This window comes from Panthera pardus, unplaced genomic scaffold (genome assembly GCF_024362965.1).
Source record: "Panthera pardus isolate Hobbes unplaced genomic scaffold, ASM2436296v1 HiC_scaffold_16, whole genome shotgun sequence".
NCBI classification, from domain to species: Eukaryota; Metazoa; Chordata; class Mammalia; order Carnivora; family Felidae; genus Panthera; species Panthera pardus.
The window spans coordinates 78199545-78219921 of NW_026526721.1; the positions used below are offsets into that span (position 1 = coordinate 78199545).

Consider the following 20377-nt stretch of genomic DNA (forward strand, 5'->3'; position numbering starts at 1 on the left):
AATAAACACAATCTGGAAAATACACCCTTTTAAAGGAAGGATTTATGGATGCCATGCATATTTGACGGTAGCCTTCTTCCCTTAATATGATCCTAATTCTGTAAAGATCAGAATGCACTAATAGAATTTACTTATGGAAATTCCAAGCACAATAACATTAATAGGTAGGATGAAAAGAAGGAAAGAATGTAAGAAAGAAATGCAGGAAGAAAAAAAGGAGGGAGAAGAGGAGGTAAAGAGGGAAAGAGGAAGAATTCTCACCAAACCATGGAGGTTTAATCAGGTAATATTTTCAAGGTTTGAAATAATATGCATTAAGCTGTGCAGACAGCAGTCTCTTGAGAAAAGCTTCGTTCTCGTTATCTGTCATGAAAATAACGACCTGAAATGTCCACCGTGGTCCCATATTAATGACTCAGGACTCAAATTGTTCTCAACTTGTTCTGGCCACTATTAACTTAAAACAACAGACAAACCAAAACGCTATGATCATTACTAAAAGTGGATAGGCTGAATGGGTGGCAAAGGCTCAAACTGAAGTCAATCTTCACTGACTAAAACCAGAGTTAAGACCAAACATACTCCCTAACAACGTTCCAAACATCACCTTCTGGCATACACGTGTTTTAATTTAGGAATCCGTAAGGTACTTCCAAGAGACAGGGAGAAAAGAAATGCTATGAGAAGACCTTAAGATAAAGAGTTCACACTTCTCTGGATTTTGTGTTCCATTTTTGATGAGTGTATCTTGGAAACTTGGGACATTATTATTTATGTTACGGCCTCTCCAGTGGAATATTCATAGTAGTGTAGTGAGGCTTTAACCAGAAGGCACACATACATGCTGCTCTCTGATTGTCTTCCATGAAAGTGCACCAAGAGAGCGGTCTCAGGAAAGGGACTTCAGGCACATTTTGCAGAGGTATATCTTTTTCAGCCTACTGATTTCCTACAGATGGCTAAAGCAGGGTATGGAACATGCTGTCATATTTCATTCATAACACACATGTACTGTAGCTCTAGGGAACAGATGGACAATCACTTGTTTAAACTACAAATGTGAAATACTAAGGTAGAATGGCAATATTTCTAGAAATGTATATGAGAAAAAGAAGCCTTTCCAAGCCAAGAGGAATGGTGAGAGGCTGTGAGGTTACATCAGTGTTTCCCTGATCTCCCTAGCAGCTGCCATAATTTCCCCGACACCCTTCAAAACTTGATAATGGAGGGATCAGGGGGCAGCCGACACAGATTTGACAAGAGAAGCCCAAACCATATCAAATAGAAATAACACTGTTATTCCTGGCTGGTTCACATTAATAGGATTTTTTACTAACTAGGAAAACTGTTCTAGGTTGTGTTTTCAGAGCCCTGTCTTTAGTCTATAAACCCTGTAGGATAGCCCCATTGTAAAAGTGCTCTCTTTCTTCCTCTGAACCCAAATAAAAATAGTTGCTAAACATAGAGTTTTATACACTTTAAACATCACCATAAACATCTCTGCAGAATCTTTCGTGGTGAGGAAACAATGACAGTGTTGATAACTCTGCTGCATTAGCCAACAGACAGCCAATAAAGTAATTTTGATCAGAGAAGGTGCCCCTACAAAAGCCATTTGCCAATGACAGGAAAAAGAACTTGCATCTTTGAGCTGCAGAGATGTCCAGCATCTCAAAGCCTTAATGCCTCATGTTGGGACACATGACTTTGTTTTGAGTTTTAAATGCAATTTTGCTTGCAAATGAGACTCCACATGGAGTCCGTATGAGCTAGGGATCCAGACAGTGAAGATACCTGATTTTGAAATGGTGTGCAGAGCCCGTGACATAGTGGGTTTCCCTCCCCCCTTCCATGTCTCTCATTATACGGAATTACCAAGTATTTGTGTTCTTGACCATTGTTTAAAGCCAGTATATTTTAACAAACTTTCTCTTAGAAACTCTAATTTTTCTATTATTTGTGAATTTAAATAACAATCAAGACGATATATCAAAAGACAAAAGAATTATAATTGTTAAGGTAGTATGATCTTTCTATCTCTGTTATAGGCAAAATTTCACGTAACTAGAACAGTAAAGAGTGATTTGGCATTGTTTAAACCAAATGATTAATAGAAAAGACAAGAAAGCAATAGAAATCATATAATTAAGAAATCCTGGAATAAAATATGTAGGATCCTTTCCTTAATATACCTTGTGAAAGAAAAGAAATCTAAATCTAAATATTTCTGCATATGTATGTGTGCACATTCATTATTATAAAAGTATAATAGGTCTATATTAAAAAGAGATTTACTTTAAAACTCTTTGGTAAAGATACTCTGAGGTTATGTGATAAAAATGTACTATAAAGATTGAAAGCAAGCAGTATTCTGGCAATGCCACAGTGATGGGTCTGTGACAGCATTTTCTTATAACTCTCTCTCTTTTTAAAATGTTTTGGCTTGTAAACATTTAGTTACATAAGGACTTAAATGTAGCAAACAAGTAGAATGTTATTGCATCTTTATAGCATAAATATTTCATAAATTTTCCTCTTTTGGCAAAATTTATAATAATATGACTGCACTTCAAGAGATAACATCCATCTCTCAATAAATTGGGCTTTTGGCCTAAACACAATTTCCCCCAAGTATTTCATAGACAACAAATTGCTGGAACAATTCAAGCAGATTGTATTCTCTCTCCAACTGCCCAACAGTCAGTGCTCTTTGAGATCATCAGCATGGTCTGATCTTGAACTTGGAAGACAGAAATTCAGAGATACAGTCACTATTGTATCCTAAAATTCACATGCTGCCCAAAATGAATCCCATTGTATTTCACATTAAGAAACATATAAAAGACCAATGACAAGAGTAGCAAAGTAAGGAAAGGACAAAGTTTTCTGGGAAAACCTTGGAAAGCCATAACGTCGGCAGTTCTAACACAAAACTATTGGGTGAGCAAGGCAAATGAGCCGCAAATTAACTCAGATGAAGCTAAGGACTAAAGGCTTAAGAATTTCTTATTGAAAACAAGAAAATCAAACCAGCTTTACAATTATTTCTACTGAAGTAAAATAAATGTAATTGGAATTCCTGAGGCATGGGTTATAATTTAAAACATGCACAAATAATTTTTCATTTATGTTCTGAGGGTTAAAAATTAAAATAAAAGTCAGACTAGAAAATTGACTTTATCACTTTATAATCAGGAGAAAGCTATTTGTGGAATCAGGGACGGGTGCACAAGGGAATGGATCTGTATCTGTTATATTTGATTTCTTAAGCTGGTGTCACGTATACAAGGATTCATTATATTATTATTTATTCTTTTGTGTATATTTAAAATACTTCATAATTTAAAAGTATATACTTGTGGAAGATTTGAAGAAACGTTTAGGAAATCTCAATCCAAAATACTTGACTAGTTTACAAATGGCAACCTGCCATTATTAAGATGGGCATCTCTCTTTAAAAGAAACGAGTTAGAACCCAGAAGAATGGTTCTGCAGTTGGCAAGCAAGCATTTCAATGCCCAGTAAGAGTTTGAATAAAGATTCCAGGCAGAGACTTTGCATATTTTTAGCTCAGAAAGGCAATTTTTTTTTCAGCGATTGTCTGAAAGTGTGGTGTAAATGTCACATCGATGATATGAAAATGTCTCCTGCAATATGTAATTGGATTTATAGCAGGATTACAAGAGTAATGAAACTGTGGTTTCACAATCTTTTCAAGCTTTCCTGTCTTTTTAAAAGTAAACTAAACAAACTACACGATTTTATTATGTGTGCTCTGATTTGCAGTTGTCAGGCAAAAAGGACCTGGGCCTGGGGGAAAAAAAGGAAGAATATGAACAGTTCTTTATAAGCAATATTCCTCCTGGAAAAACTCAACTTTGGTAGTTGTGTTTGGATATTATAAACAAACAAACAAACAAACAAACAACAGCAATATTTCTCAGATGAAAAGTGGGATGGTTTTGGAAGTGTTATGTTCTATAGAAAACAAAATTTGTCTGTATTATTATGTCTAGGTAGCATGGAAAAGGAAACTCTTAAGATAATATTGTGAGATAATTAATAATAGGCTTTTCAAACATACCCCCCCAATTTTTTTTCCCCAGCGTATCCCACCCGTAATTCCCTCAGAAAAAAACTGAGGTTTGGATCTCACCAATAACTGTTTTCAAATGAGCCCTGAGCACCAAAATCACTATAGACTTTGAATTTCCAATCCAATTTGGTTGCAAATTCAATAGGCGCTTGTTTTAAACTATGTCATTTACAGCTTAAATTCTTTGTTGCCTAACATATACATTGCACACTTTTACCCCCACCCCCCCAAGGGACATGACCGGTTTAGAGCAACAGAAAGATGTACTTTTCCAATACACACAGAAAGAATGGCTGTCCTTTATGATCACAGGCAATGTGGAAGTGATAGGATGAGACCTTCAAGCCTAAAAGCACCTGTGAGTTGGCAGACTCACCCAGGAAAAAACTGTGTGACAGCAAATACCACACTAAAAAAAGCCATTCAACCAGATGAAAAGTGAGACAAACATAGGGATTAAAAGTTACAGGAATGCAGAAGTGAATGGGATGGAGTATAATCCGTGCAAAAATGTGGAAGTCCTTGGGAACAAAGGCCCATCAAGGTCCTACATGATTAAATGTGAAATGTGTATTTGGTGAGAACTTAAAAAAAAAAAATCTCATAATCTATGTGTTTCTAAAGAAAGGTTAATATTAGACGAAGAACAGAGACCATCCCACGGTTTGATTGCCTTTCCTGTATTTTTCCCATGTCTTTTCTTATCTTGTTTCTTGTGTTTCATTCTTCTCAGCGCCACCAACTAACTGAACTTAAAGGTCAGTGCTGGCCTTGGCCGTCAGCACCCTAATGCGGGCGGAGTTGCAGGTCTTGCAGAGGATGTGTCCATCCAGAGGGTAGCAGCCTTGGTTATCTCCTTCAGACAGGAGACCACCACAATCCTGGAAAGATAGATGGAAAGGATGTAAGTGAAAATGGCAACTGTGTACGTGAAGGCTAAATTCCTTAGCTTTCCATTCAAGGCCTCCCTCCATAATGTGGCTGTTTCCTGCCTTTCCTCTTCATACACAGCAGGCCCCCTCCAAGCCTTCCCTGGGATACAACATAATGTCTTGAATGAAACTGAACAAGAGATTGGGGACATAAAGACAAACAGTAAAATGACCCCCCTTCTCAGATTACCTAATAGGAAACGCGAGTCCCAGAAGAGAAGAATACCAGGGTCTGGGTGCCCAAGTAGTAGTTTTGTTCTCCTCTCCCAAGCAACAAAAACAGCAACAACAAGGACAAGAGAAAATAAAACAAGGGTAGATCCCCAACCACTGAGTCATCTTGACCTTTTAGCATTAGTCTAAGGATCTCTCAAAAGGAATACACAGGTGCAAGGACAGAACTCCTCGGCAGCTGGTGGGCAGAAGCCAAGCTGTAGAGTGCCTCCTTCCAAGCAGACGGGCCAGCAACAGTACTACTGTCCTCAGCACCTCTGCAGCTCCATTTGGGAAAGCATTATACAAGAGTCAAATATTACCTTTGGAGAAAATGGAAGTTTCTCTGAAAAGAAAAATACAATACTTCATCTGGTGGTGGGTGCCCTTGCTAACTTCAGTAGAAACTCTTCTAAAAGGCTAGAAGTGCCGCATGCTCAGCTTTTGCTGTCCACTATGACAGCAAGGAGGTCACAGGGGCTCATGTCTACATTTGAATGCCAGTAAAATTTAAGTTTAGAAGGAGTATCGCCCACAACACAACAGCAGCAGCAGCAGCAGCAGCAATGGCAGCAGGAGGCAGGCTCCCCAGAGGGCTGGCTTTGCCAAAATGAGCAAGCGGATATTCCGCAGTTCTAGAGGCATTCCGGAAACTGAATAATGGAATTAAATGAACTCTTTGCATCTCAAAAAAGAAAGGACGTGTCATAAGTGACATGGCTGTAAGCATTTAATGAGCAGACATCTATGATCACCTGAAAACCTTGAAGCGCCTGAAGTCAACCACAGTGTTGGGACCATTCATGGTTCTTAGAACCAAAAGGGGCCATATGGGGCATCCAGTCCAACCTCCTCGTTTTTATAGATGGGGAAGTGAGAGCAGAGAGGGAAGTGATTGGTCCAGTGTCATGAAGCATCTGTGACAGGGCTAGAACTGTGGTTTGCCCTCTCCTTATTTACTGTTCCTCTCATTTTATAGTACTGTTTTAAAAATTCATAGGAACTGGAGGGTATTACGCTAAGTGAAATAAGTCAGTCAGAGAAAGACAGATATCATATGTTTTCACTCATGTGTGGAATTTGAGAAACTTACCAGAAGACCATGGGGGAAGGGAAGGGGAAAACATTGTTTCAAACAGAGAGGGAGGCAAACCGGTAAGAGACTCTTAAATACAGAAAACAAACTGAGAGTTGATGGGGGGAAGGGGGGGAGGGGGAAAATGGGTGATCAGCATTGAGGAGGCCACTTGTTGGCATGGGTGTTGTACGTAAGCGATGAATCACGGGAATCTACTCCTGAAATCAAGAGCACACTGTATACACTGTATGTTAGCTAACTTGACAATATATTATATTAAACAAATAAATAAAGAAAAAATAAATAAAAAAGTTTATAGGATTTCAAAGCAAACTTAATTTGTACTGCTGTCATTTAATCTGGAAGGAGAAAAGGCACACATTTCATGCAGCTCTTGGCACAAAAAACAAAACCATCAGAGGTCAAAGCCTATTTGTATGTATAGCAAGTGTGTGAGCAATGTTGAAGAGCTTTCCTTCTTTGAGCCTCAGTTTCTCCATCTGTGAAATGACTTCTAAGGCATCTATAAGCTCTTTCACACTTATGATTCAGGTCAGTTTTAAGGCTGGAGGTTGCTGTTCCTCTGTAGTCATAAAATCTTGTGTAAAAGCTGGTAGTTTATTATCTTTTTCTTAATTATTATTATATTTTCTTATGTCAAGGGAAGAGAGCTATATGGAACTTGGGCTCTAGGGCAAAACAAAGAACCCCACATAAATCAGGTGGTTAGCTACAGCTAAAGCAGTGAGTGTGGAATAAATGTAGTCCCAGAGAGCCAGAGACAGCCCCCCAGCCCTCCTGACCCCACCAGCCCCTTAGTCTTTGGAAGGTCACCTAGTGGGACTAGATGAACCAATGACGGGAGGGTGTGGCAATAGGCAGTTCATACTCTCCCCACAGAGAGAAGAGAGAGCTGCTAACTACTGCCCTCCAACCTGGATTACAGGCCTCTTGTACGTATTCCCACAGCACCTGTGCATACTTCCCCTGGAGCTCTTAGCAGCCGCCTGACCTCCTGTCTTATGTGCATAGTCAGTGCCTGCTAACTCAACCAGTCTCCATGACTTTGAGCATCAAGTTCCAACCCCTTGGAGAGGAGTGAGATCTTATCTTTCTCAATGGCTGAGAATGGATCTCCGTCCCATAGGAGTATCAGAGTCACAGTTAAAAACTCATTATAGGGGCGCCTGGGTGGTTCAGTCGGTTTAGCGTCCGACTTCAGCTTAGGTCATGAGCTCATGGTTTGTGAGTTCGAGCCCCATGTCAGGCTCTGTGCTAACAGCTCAGAGCCTGCAGCCTCCTTCAGATTCTGTGTCTCCTCCTCTCTCTGCCCAGCTCATGCTCTGTCTCTCTCTGTCTCTCAATAATAAAATAAATGTTAAAAAAATAAAAAAAAACTCATTATAACGATGACAATAATAGTAACAAGCATACCATTTCCTACTAATTTAGCACTTTGTGGTTTATGATTCTTTAACATACAGTTTTGTATTTTAGTGGCACAGCCATATTTGGGGAGGTGAATAAGAATTTGAGCCCTTTTTACAGGTGGGAAAATTGAGAATGAGAGGTAAAGTGACTTATCCAGCGTCACCAGGATTAAATGAAAGGGTAAGATCTAAAACCCAAGTCCTATGAACACAGGTACCAGGGGTTTTCCCCAGATTGAATAACTGCTGTATTTGTGAAAACCTATTTCCCTTGGGCCTTGCAGCACCTGCCATGCACTGACAGGGTGTGGGGGTGCTGACCACAGACCTCACACCGGTAGCAATGAACATGGAAATCGCGATCCAGAGCCACAATCCGGACAGTCTCCTCCTGGCCCGGGGCCGGCATGATCGGCTCTTTGCACACAGAACATCGGGGGGCAAATTTCCTGAAAATGGAGACAACAGTTCTGGTTAGACATTGAGCATAGACACTGACAAACAGGTGAGACCCACAAGTGGAAAGATGAGGGGTAGGTCAAGAGTCAGGACATCTGCTCTGTCATCTTGCGTGACCTTGAGCAAATCACGATCCTTTTCTGGGTCTGTTCCCTCGGCTGTAAAATAAGGGATTTAGACTCAGTGACTTTTGAGGTCCTTCTAGATCATAAAGTGAGATTTCATGAGGCTGGGGAGTGAGTGTATACAATCCTTATGGATGAAGAGCATCTAGGAGCTATTGGTCACATGGTATGTGGCATAGAATTCACTTGTGCATAGACTGCAAACACAAATCCTGGGTTAGGGCAGGGTCCTGGCGGCCCTTACTATGTTTTCTTTTCCTTGACCTCATCTTGTTTGACTTTCACTTCTAGACCTTATATGTACTCCCCAGGCCCTCCACAAATATTCTGAGGTTGGTAGCTGTGTCATTCCCACTTATTAGAGCCTCTTTCTTTGATACTAAGTTCTAGGAATTAACACAAGAAACCTCGACCACATATCTTTTCAAAACAGCAGAAGTTAGCGACCTTGAATACACCAAACTTGCTATGACCAAGCGTGTACTTCTGACATTTCGATTGTGTTAAACTCTTGTTTGAAAAGGAAAAAGTTAAAAAGCTGTCAAGTTCTTTATTCTTCAGAGGGTTTTAGCACTTCCAAAAGGTATGAACACTTATACATATAGAGACACATATATGTGTGTTTTTGAGGTTAACTGTTAGTGAGGAATTTGAACATTTCCGAATCTCTTAACATTCCTGAATGTGACCGATGGCCCTAAAATTTTTTTCTCAGAGCAGATTAAGAGGCTGCAAATATAGGCTGTGCATTCATCCCTGTCTCCTGGAAATTAGGGGTAGCATTTGGGAAGGTGTGAAATAAGACATGATCTGAAATGGCCACGGATAAAAGCTGGTAGAGGTAAAAAAAAAAAAAGAAAAAAAAAAAAGGACAAACAGACTGCGCAATTCAGTTTTTTCATGGTAATGGTTTTAAGATTAATGATGTTAAAATTTATCTATTTGTAGTGAGACTTAAAAAGAAATAATGATAGTAATCTAATACTTTGCAGAGCACTTTATGGTTGTCAAAGCATTTTTACATACATTATACTCTATATGTACATATTAATTTTCTTGGCAGCAGCCAAAAGGCATCTGTATGGCTGCAATCTAAATAAATATGAATTAAGCAGCAGATCAATTGATTGCTCTGAAAGAAAAATTAAAAGGATCAGGGTACAACTGCAGCAGTAATCAGAGTTGTTATAATTGGCATTTTATGCAAGAAGTTTACACTCAGTGGTAAAAAAAAAAAAGAAAAAGGAAAAGGAAAAAAAGACTGCTTTGGACTACCTGATTATTTTTGCATCTGGGTCATCAGTAGTGAAATAAGCAGGCTTCTGGAATCTGCCGTAGAATTTCCTTTCCCCAAGCCCATCGGGACTGTAAATTCTGTGGGGTCAGAAGTCTATCTTTTCTATCATTGAACTGCGTGCCTGCCCTTATTTCCTCAAGTAGAATTACTTCTCTAAGATAAAATATCTTTCCCTGAATTTGCCTATTTTAGTAGTGATTATTTGCACATCTTCGGGGATCGCACTACTGTGAGCTTCCAGCTGGCAAGTTCTGCTCAGTCTCTGAATCTCCAGAAACAACTTCTGTGACCAGGGCAGACAGTAGAATTTAAGGCTACCACTCATAAAATGAAGTGTCTGCCATTTTGCTCTATAAAAAGATGTGACTTGGACCTTTATGTTCAATCTTAAAGTCCTTCCTCTTTGGAAAGGCATGAGTTGTGTTCTCGCTGAGTAAGGATTCCTTCCTACCAATTGGCCTCATTTCCATGATGGGAAAAAACAAAGGGAAGACAGGAAGTGGTTTCACAGTCCCCACAGTGTTCCTTGGCCGGCATTTTAAAGACTGTTCTAAATCCCACGTGGTCTGTTTCAAAGCTCAGCTCACTCAGCAGATAATAATAATAATAATAATAATAATAATAATAATAAAAGTAAATTTGATAAAAAACACTTTTGATGGCTCATATGGCTACCATATATTGTGTGCTTATTAAGTGCCAAGGCTTGTTAAGCGCTCTGCGCACTTGACCTCGTGTTTTTACTGACAACAAATTATGAAGAAATAGTTTTTATCATTTCTGCTTCATAGCCAAAGAAGCCAAGGCTCAGAGAAGGACAGTCTTAATCATCTTGTGTCCTGGCACATTTCTGGCAATCAACAAATGGATGCTGATTAAACAAATAAATGGATGAGTGTAATGTCTCTGATAAGAAAGCACAGATAGTGAAATAAAGCCTCAACACAATGAAAGGTCAGTTAAATAAACCTGCTTTTCAGAGCTCACTGTCCTGGCACTGGGAATACAGAAATAAACTAGGACTCCTAGAGCCAGACTGGTGAGGGAGTTCTATCTATTTCTGCATTTGTTCTATTAAGTGCGATATACATATCCTGCCATATTGCAAAAAATGATTTAAGGTGGTAAGTGTAAAATTTTGTGTGTGTGTGTGTGTGTGTGTGTGTGTTCTTTATTACTAATCAGGCTGTGTATGTACTAGCTATAGCTGACTTACAAAACTCTGCAGAACACAGAGAGGAAGATATAAATTCAAACAGGGGTATAGGGGAGGGTTGAGGTCAGGGAAGTCTTCTCAGAGGAGGTGGTAATTGAGTTGGACCTTGAATGAAGGCCATTTAGGTGAAATGGGAAAGTGTGTGTGTGTGTGTGTGTGTGTGTGTGTGTGTGTTGAAGGTGAGGGTGGACACAGTCAGTTTGCCAGGGAACTGGTTTGAACAGTCATCTGAAATAGGAAGAGTTGCTACCCAATAGGATAGAGGACTTGGGCCAGCATTGACTGGAGGCGGTTATGCAGGGGATGGCCCATTGACAAGGCCTTACAAATAGTGTTTGGGAAGCTTGTTACTCAAAGTGCTGTCCAAGACGATCGGGGAGACTGTCAGAAATTTGGAATTGGGAGGTCCCACCTCAGACCTACTGAATTATAATTTGCAGTTTAACAAGATCCCTAGGTGACTTGTAAGCACATTAACATTTGGGCAGCACCAGTTTAGAAGACAGGATGCTAAGAAGGCGAGATCAATCTCTTCTCATGGGCCTTCCGTATCTCACTTCCACTCTCAGGCTGCTCGAGTTACAGCCAAGCAAATCTTCCTTGAATGTAGAGACGCCCTTCCCCACTTCACCCCTTCTTTATTTCCTGAGTGGTTCCTGCTGTCAGGAATTTCTGTTTCTCACTTAAAATACTTTTCATATTCTGCTTCCAGAAGCCTACCCAGATCCCGGGGCCAAGTAATCTCGGACTCTGCCAGTTCAAGCCTTCGCCTGTGCCTGTCTCATCGTGTCTGGCCCCTTCTGCCTGATATCACACATACTCTGCACTTATTCCCTCCCCTCCTTCTGGCAAGCTCCTTGCTGACAGGGGTTTTTCTTGGTGTGTCTGTGCATTTTCTACTCAGGCAGCTTCTCTCCTTGTATCTCTCTCCTTTAGCACGGAGCACCCAGAGGGCTCTCTGCAGATGTGGCTCGACTGAATTGAAAGAGATTTTCTAAAAGCTTTCCTTCCTAAAAGACCAAGCCCAAGGCCCCCCAAAACCGTCTGCAAAAGAAGGCTGTTTCCCGCTCTGTACCCTCTCGTTTGCCTTGCAATGCCCACCCTGGGTGAGGCTTTTAGCTGCTTTGTGTTCTAGTACTTTCAAGGCTCAGAAACAGGGTTCTGTAAAATTTCTCTCTTATTTTTCTTTGGGAAATCATGAAAAGATCAAGCTTTCCCCCCTACATACCTGCCAATCATGCAGACAACATTATTTAAAAAAAATAATTTGTGTTTTAACATGCCATGGAATTAGTGGTGGAGGGGGAGAGATGGGGGCTGGAGATGGTTTTTGCCTTTTAGCTGCTCAAGTCTGCTTGTCTGGAGTGTTCAGACCCACACACTTATGTCACCAGTCCCAAGTCTCTAATTATGCTCCTCACTCTTAGAAATGAAAGATAAATGGCGTAGATATAAACTTCCATTTGTCAGAATTGATTTCCTGTTTTAATTGGGGGGTGTAATAGATCCGTCTTTTCCAGCAACAGAAACATGTGTGCTCTGATTACATCTATCAGTCTTGGATTCAGGGAAGTCTAAGAAAGGAGGCACACAGTGACAGAAACACACTCCCCGTTGGTATCTTTTCACTTCCCTTAAATAGATGCAGGTTTTTTTCATGTGTAATTACAAGCTAAAAATATCAATAACGTGAAGTACAATTTATGCTGTGACTGCCCTTTCAAAGTGAGCCCTTACTTGTCTAATTCAGGTTGAGAATTCCTGCCTCTGGGGTTTTATAATTCATTCAGCCTCACGTCTTTTGGTGAGGTTTTCCCTTTCTTTGCTACTTGGAAAGTGCTAAGGAAATTCATTTTTTTAAAATAGGAGTCTCAAGGCCCCAAACTGCTTGTGGCAAGCTCCTCCTGGTTGTTGACAGTCAACAGAGCAGTGAAAAATAACCCACAAGACCGCACATCTGGAGGCCATAGAATGGAGACCCAAACTGGTGAGCCACATGAGCTTTATCTCCGTGAGAGCTTTGGACTGTCCTCAAAGACTCAGACTGCCCCGTAAGTAAGCCAGAAAGCTTCCGTGCCTCCCATTTACAAATCACTGCTATAGCTTTCATATGGTTACTATATATTTGTAATGAATGTCATCAACAAATCAGCCAACTAACAAAGGGGCCAAATAAAAAGAAGGCAAAACAAAAAGCATACAATTTTCATGAACACCACAGCTATAACAGAGGAAAGGGGGCCCTGTGAATGACAGAACTGAAGGACATATTTTTCCAGGCCCATGAGTAAGTTCCCTTGACCTTGAGACTCTACTTTCTAATCCTCTTCATAAGACTGCACAAGACTGCACGCATTAATTTTATCAGAAAGCATCCTGAGGGGGAGAAGGCCTGGGTAGGGAAACAGGTTACGGGAAGATGTGACAGCTAATGGTATGACACGGACCCAAATACGTGCGAGGCCTATACCAGGAAGACAGACTTGATTGCTCTGTGTGCACGTCCGCCTCCCTGTGACCTCCTATTTGTAGACTGGCAAGACGTAGAGGTCAGCGCCAGAGAGAACTGTGGACTATTACACCTGGGGAGCTTTAAGACAGGCTCTGTTCTAATGACCAGACTGAAAAGCTCGGAGAAATTGAGCGGTTTGTCCACTGTCACACATCTTGTTCGTGTTGAGGCCAGGGAGGGCTACCCTGGTATCCTGCCTATTTCCAACGTACATACTCTGCAGCTGAGTCAACTTTCTCACAATCAGAGCCACACAAAGATGTGACGGATGAGCCCCAGGCAAGCCTTTGAGCAGAAACTGGGATGAAGGACCAGATGGATTAATGGATACCCGTTCCTGGATTAGAAGAGGGGATTAACAAACTCCATTTTTAAGGTCCCATCAAATCCTGAGATCCTACAGCTCTGTGAGAGAAGAATGTGTGGCCCAGACACCAGGCAGTAAGGACAGACTCTTGAGGGGACTGGCAGGCTCGAGGGGACAGAGTAGACTGCCTACTTGTGGAAGTCCTCAATGCAGTGAATGAGGCCACCAGCGTCCACGGTGAATGGGATCCCGTCAAGGCTGCGGTGGCACATGACACAGGTAAAGCAGTGAGGATGATAGGCCTTTCCGGTGGCTCGCAGGATCCGCTCCATGATGGGCTTGGAGCACACACTGCACTGTTCCAGGGTGTTCTGGGGAAGGAGAGATAAATACCAATGTTAAACTGGGACTTGAGGAGCTCCACGTATTTAATACCTTATGGCAAGACAAGCAGTGTTTGTTACAGACACAATTGGCTCATGTGCCTATCACAGTACTTGGGAGAAAGCAGAGTGCATACCTTTATTATAGAGACAAAGAAACACGTAAGGTACATCAGAGTCTTTTCTTTTTTTTTTTAATTTTTTTTTTTAACGTTTTTTATTTATTTTTGAGACAGAGAGAGACAGAGCATGAACGGGGGAGGAGCAGAGAGAGAGGGAGACACAGAATTGGAAGCAGGCTCCAGGCTCTGAGCCATCAGCCCAGAGCCCGACGCGGGGCTCGAACTCACGGACCGTGAGATCGTGACCTGAGCTGAAGTCGGCCGCTTAACCGACTGAGCCACCCAGTCGCCCCCATCAGGGGTCTTTTCTAAATTCACCCAGGTAGTAGGTGGCCAACCAAACATTTAGAACACATGTCTTCTGACTTCCATCCCTTTTCTACCACTATTGCAGGGTTGATGGCAAACATTTCTGTAAAGGCACGTACGGTAAATATTTCTGGTTTTGTCGCAGCAATTCAGTTCTGCTGTCACAGTGTGAAGGCAGTTGTAAATGCACAGGACTGTGTTCCAATAAAACTTTACTTACAAAAGTGGGCTGGATTTTGCTCACAGCTGTAGTTGTTTGACCCCCTGAACTGCATAACCAAGGTTCTCCACTGGAAGAACACCTCACTATTCTAAAACTTGATGAGTCTTCAAAAATCTGGGAGGGTCACCAAGGACCTTAAGATTTTAGGAGGGTCTGCCTGATGATGGAGACTCACAGAGCATGCCAGTTGTAGAACCCAAACAGGGCTCAGCATAATCCATGAGGCTTTTGATTATTTAAAGCTTTGATTCGAACACCACCTCCAAGTTTAGTGTTGTGCACCCTGGACAGAAAAGAAAGTCAACTTATCTGTCTTACAAAATATGCTGAGCTTTAAAAAATGAAACCCTCACCAAAAGGGATACCATATATTGATCAGGACTTGGAAAGATTGATAAAATTGGCTATTAACTTTCCATCCTTCCCTAGAATCCCATGCTGTCTACTAAACAACCTTGTTATATGCTATATTCCAAGTGAGATGTCTGGACTGATTCAGAGTTTACAATCTAGAATAAGCCTGGGATGGGGATCTTATTAGAAAGATGCAGAACTGGAAGGGATGTGGAAAGTAAGGAGTAATTTCCCTCTTACCATGAGAACCTTTAAATAGCTCTCACACAAGAAATGCCTATAGGTAGATAACTAGTGTGCTGATGTCTCAACCACAGCAACAGTCTCTGATTGGCTTTCTTGTTTGCATCTCTCCTTCTCTAACACTTCCCTGTTCCCTAAGTGACTTCCAGTTTCCTTTCCAACACACAGATGTGACCAACTAACTTTGCTTCTAGCAAAAACTTCTATAGCCCCACAATGTGATAAGAACTAATTCCTTACCTGACATTCAACCTCCCTTTCTAGGGTCAGATTCCCCTAATGTCTCAGATTGCTCATGCTGTTTCAAATTTATGAGAAACTTTCATAATTCTGTGCATTGGCTAATGCCTAGAATGAACTACAGTTTATCATCTTGAACTTTCAAGGTACAGGTCAGAAGGCAACTCTCCAGTAAAGCCTACCTTGATGCCTTCAGTTGGAATCGATTGCTTCTTTGTCTACCCTTCCTGAGCACTTACAGTGTTCACTGTATTAAAATTATTTGCACATTTGTCTATTTCTTCTATTAGACTAATCTCTTTAAGGGAAGCAACTATGTCTTTTTAAAAAAAGCTATTAAATTCTGGTGCAGTTAACATACAGCGTTGTATTAGTTTCGAGTGTGCAATATAGTGATTCAATAATTCTATACATCAGCCTGTGCTCATCTCAATAAATGTACTTTTAATCCCCGGCACCTGTTTCATCTATCCCCCCATTCACCTCCTCTCTGGTAACCATCGGTTTGTTCTCTGTAGTTAAGAGTCTGTTTCTTGGTTTGTCTCTCTCTCTCTTTTTTCCTTTTGTTCATTTGTTTTGTTTCTTAAGTTACACATATGAGTGAGATCAGATGATATGTCTTTCTATGACTGGCTTATTTTGCTTAACATTATACTCTCTACTTCTATCCACGCTGTTACAAATAGCAAGATTTCATTCTTCTTTTATGGCTGAATAATATTACATATGTATCCCTCATCCATTCATCTGTTGACGGAAACAATTATGTTTCCATAATTTGGCTATCATAAATAACATCACAATAAACATATGGATGCAGGCATCCTTTCAAATTAGTGTTTTTACATTTTTTGAGCAAATACTCAGTGGTGTGATTCTTGGATACTAAGGTAGTTCTATTTTTAACTTTTTGAGCAACCTCCCTACTGTCTTCCATAGTGACTGCATTAGCTTACATTCCCACCAATAATGCACATGGGTCCCTTTTTCTCCACATCATTGCCTACACTTGTTTCTTGTGTTTTCAATTTTAGCCATTCTGACAGTTGTGAGGTGATATCTCATTGTAGTTTTGATTTGTATTTCCCTAATGATAAGTGATGTTAAGCATCTTTTCATGTATCTGTTGGCATCTGTATGTCTTCTTTGGAAAGAAGTCTGTTCATGTCTTTTGCCCATTTTTAATTAGATTATTATTATTATTGTGTGTGTGCATGTTGAATTGTATAGGTTCTTTATATATTTTTGGATACTAACCCTTTACTGGATAGGCTATTTACTAATATATTCTCTCATTCAGTAGTTTGTCCTTTAGTTTTGTTGATTATTTCTTTTCATGTGAAGAAGATGTAGTCCCAATAGTTTATTTTTGCTTTTATTTCCCTTCCTCAAGAGACATATCTAGAAAAATGTTGCTACAGATGATGTCAGAGAAAATACTGACTGGGCTCTCTTCTAGAATTTGTATGGTTTCAGATTTCACATTTAGGTCTTTAATCTATCTTGAGTTTATTTTTGTATATGGTATAAGAAAGTGGTCCAGTTTCATTCTTTTGCATGTAGCTGTTCAGTTGTCCAGATACCATTTGTTTGAAGAGACTTTTTCCCATTGTATATTCTTGCCTCTTATCAAAGATTAATTGACCATGTAATCGTGGATTTATTTCTGTGCTTTCTGTCCTGTTCCATTGATTTATGTGTCTGTTTTTGTGTTAGTATCATACTGTTTTGGTACTAAGCTTTGTAGTATAACCTGAAATCTGGAATTGTGACACCTTCAGGTTTGTTTTTCTTTTTCAAGATTGTTTTGGCTATATAGGTCTTCTGTGGTTCCATATAAATTTTAGGACATTTTTGTTCTAGTTTAGTGAAAAATGCTGTTTGTATTTTGACAGAGATTGCATTAAATCTGTAGATTTCTTTGGGTAGTATCAACATTTTAACAATGTTTGTTCTTTCAATCTATGAGCATGGAATATGTTTTCATTTGTTTGTGTCATCTCCAATTTCCTTCATCAATGTTGTATAGTTTTCAGAGTATAGGTTTTTTGCCTACTTGGTTAAGTTTATTATGAGGAGTTTTGTTATTTTTGGTGCAATTGTAAATGGGATTGTTTTCCTAATTTCTTTTCTGTGCCTCCATTATCAGTGTATAGAGATGCAATGGATTTCTGCACATTGATTTTGTATTCTGTGACCTTACTAAATTAACTTAACAGTTTTAGTAGTTTTTTTTTTTATGGTGTCTTTACAGTTTTCTAAATATAGTATCATGTCTGCATGATAGTCAAAATCTAGACTGCAAATAGTCAAAGTCTCTTTCTTTCTTACCAATTTGGATGCCTTTTATTTCTTTTTCTTATCTGATTGCTGTGGCGAGGACATCTAGTACTCTAATGAATAAAAATGGTGGGGCCCCTTGGTGGCTCAGTCAGTTAAGGGTCTGACTTCAGCTCAGGTCATGACCTCATGGTTCATGAGTTTGAGCCCTGTGTCAGTCTTTGTGCTGACAGTGCAGAACCTGGAGTCGGCTTCAAGTTCTGTGTCTCCCTCTCTCTGCCCCTCCCCCACTCATGCTCGCTCTCTCTCTATCTCTCTCTCTCTCAAAAACATTAAAAATGTTTTAATAACATTAAAAATTAAATTTAAAAGTGGTGGGAGTGGACATCCTTGTCTTATTCCTGATCTTAGGGGAAAAACTCTCAGTTTTTCACCATTGAGTATGACATTAGCTGGATTTTTCATATATGGCCTTTATTAGGTTGAGATATATTCCTTCAGAACCTACTTTGTTGATGTTTTTTTTTTTTTTATCATGAATGGATGTTGTACTTTGTCAAAACCTATTACTGCATCCATTGAAATGATCATATGATTTTTATCCTTTCTCTTGTTAATGTGTTGTATCATGCTGATTGATTTGTAAATATTGAACCACCTTTGCAACCCAGGAATAAATCCCACTTGGTGAATGATTTTTTTTAAATGTATTGTTGGATTTGGTTTGCTAATATTTTTTTTTTTGAGGATTTTTGTATCTGTGTTCATCAGAGATATTGGCCTGTTGTTTTCTTTTCTTTCTTTCTTTCTTTCTTTCTTTCTTTCTTTCTTTCTTTTGTAAGTGTCTTTATCTGATTTTGATATCAGGGCAATGCAGGCCTTGGGGACCATGTCTTAAGAATATATTTTGCTGTCCTATGCTATACCCAGTATAGTATCTGGAATAAAACTAAACCCAGGTTGAATGTGTGCAAAAAAAAAAAAAAAAAAAAAAAAGGAATATTGTTTACATCCTACCCAGGCATCTCTGGGCTGGTCTGACTCTCCTGTCTCTGGAATCCATCCGAAGATGAATTGGTATATCCATCACCATCCTCTCCTCAAAGCTGTGGTTGCTGAAAGTTCTGAAATTGCTTAGTATGCCTCTGGTCACAGTCTAAACTCATGGAAACTATTAACCTATTTTCCCCCCATTTTGAAGTGGTGAAATTAAAATAGCAGAAGAACATAAGATGAAAGTCTGGAGAAAATGATGCTCTGGACAATGAGGGCCCTGCTTTTTTTCTACCCTGGTGATCTGAGCTGATGTGGCTGCAAACTGTCTTCCCAGGGCTTGTGTTTTGCTCTTCTGCGGGTTTTAACTTTTTTTTTTTTTTTTTTTTTTAAGGCAGTCCTGTAATCCTGTAATGGAGTTGAACAAACCAGAAAATGCTTGACCAGAAAATGTGTTTGTTTGCATTGAGGCTTGGCTGCAAGATTTAGCCCATTTACTCAAAACCAGCAGCAGCATATAAGGTTGAGTCAGTTTCTAAGGAAAGACTTTATGGTCTGTGGAAACACTGTTTAAAGGACAGGTAATCTGAACACTTATGCTACAAAGGAAAAACTGTGTAAAGTATGCCTACAGTGAGACGACTATAATATGCCCACAGATCAGAAAATGAAGGTTCCAAGAATACAGCTGACTGGAAGCTTGGGCTAGCACATGGTAGAGGAGGACATGTTAAACTTCTCTAGTCAGCTCCCTTTGCTGTACTCTTCTCCTTTCAGTCTCTAGCTGGTCCACTAGGAGCTGTAGACATATCTTCTCTTAGAGCAAGGATAAAGACTCTTATAAAGCTTACCATGGTAAGTGTAGCTACGATCTGTCAGCATACAAAGTTATTACAGTGTTACTGACTCTATTCACTGTGCTGTACTTTTCACCTCCGTGACTTATTCATTGTACAACTGGAATTCTGAATCACTATGTTGTGCACATGAAACTAATATACCATTGTATATCAGCTACACTTAATAAAAGACTTTTATAACATTAGAGTGGAGGGAGCAAGAAGTTCCTCTAGTCCAGCCCTCTGATTTCACAGGTGAGAAAAATAGACCCAGAGCACTGATACACTTGGATGTGAGTCATGGAGTTCATTAGGGGCAGAGGAGGGACTAATACCCCAGGTTCCTGAAACTACCTAATTCATACAGGGATCTGATGATCGTTGTGTTGCCATAGGGAAGGAAAGTTGCTAGATGAAGAATATGAATTCTTTCTCTGGCTTTGGTAGCATCTACTGTATGCCTTTGGGTAAATCATTTCTTCTCTCTAGAGCTCACTTTTCTCATCTATAGTACAATGATTAATTCCAACTCTGCAATTTTATTGCTTGTGATAGATCAGAATTAACCACAGTGGGAAAAGGGTAATGTTTCCATTACTAGAGATATACTAGAAACAACTGGACAACTCCTTGTCTGAAGTTTGAAAGGAAGGTTCATGTGCTAGAAACCTCGACTGTATAATCTTTACGATGCCTTACCACTTGAAATTCCAGAAATTACTGGTG

At 39.9% G+C, this 20377-nt stretch overlaps 1 protein-coding gene across 8 annotated transcripts in view; it reads right to left on the reverse strand.

Moving 5' to 3' along the window:
- Positions 1–1987: 1987 nt before the first annotated feature.
- Positions 1988–20377, reverse strand: part of LPP (LIM domain containing preferred translocation partner in lipoma) — a 677239-nt gene continuing 658849 nt past the window's right edge. For all 8 annotated transcript variants that reach the window (XM_019463484.2, XM_019463486.2, XM_019463485.2 and 5 more), the window contains 3 exons: positions 13858–14036; positions 8078–8198; positions 1988–4977 (listed from right to left, as the gene is read on the reverse strand). In XM_019463484.2, coding sequence (XP_019319029.2) covers positions 4849–4977; positions 8078–8198; positions 13858–14036 — 429 coding nt within the window. In that variant the 3' untranslated portion in view covers positions 1988–4848. The remainder of the gene's footprint in view (positions 4978–8077; positions 8199–13857; positions 14037–20377) is intronic.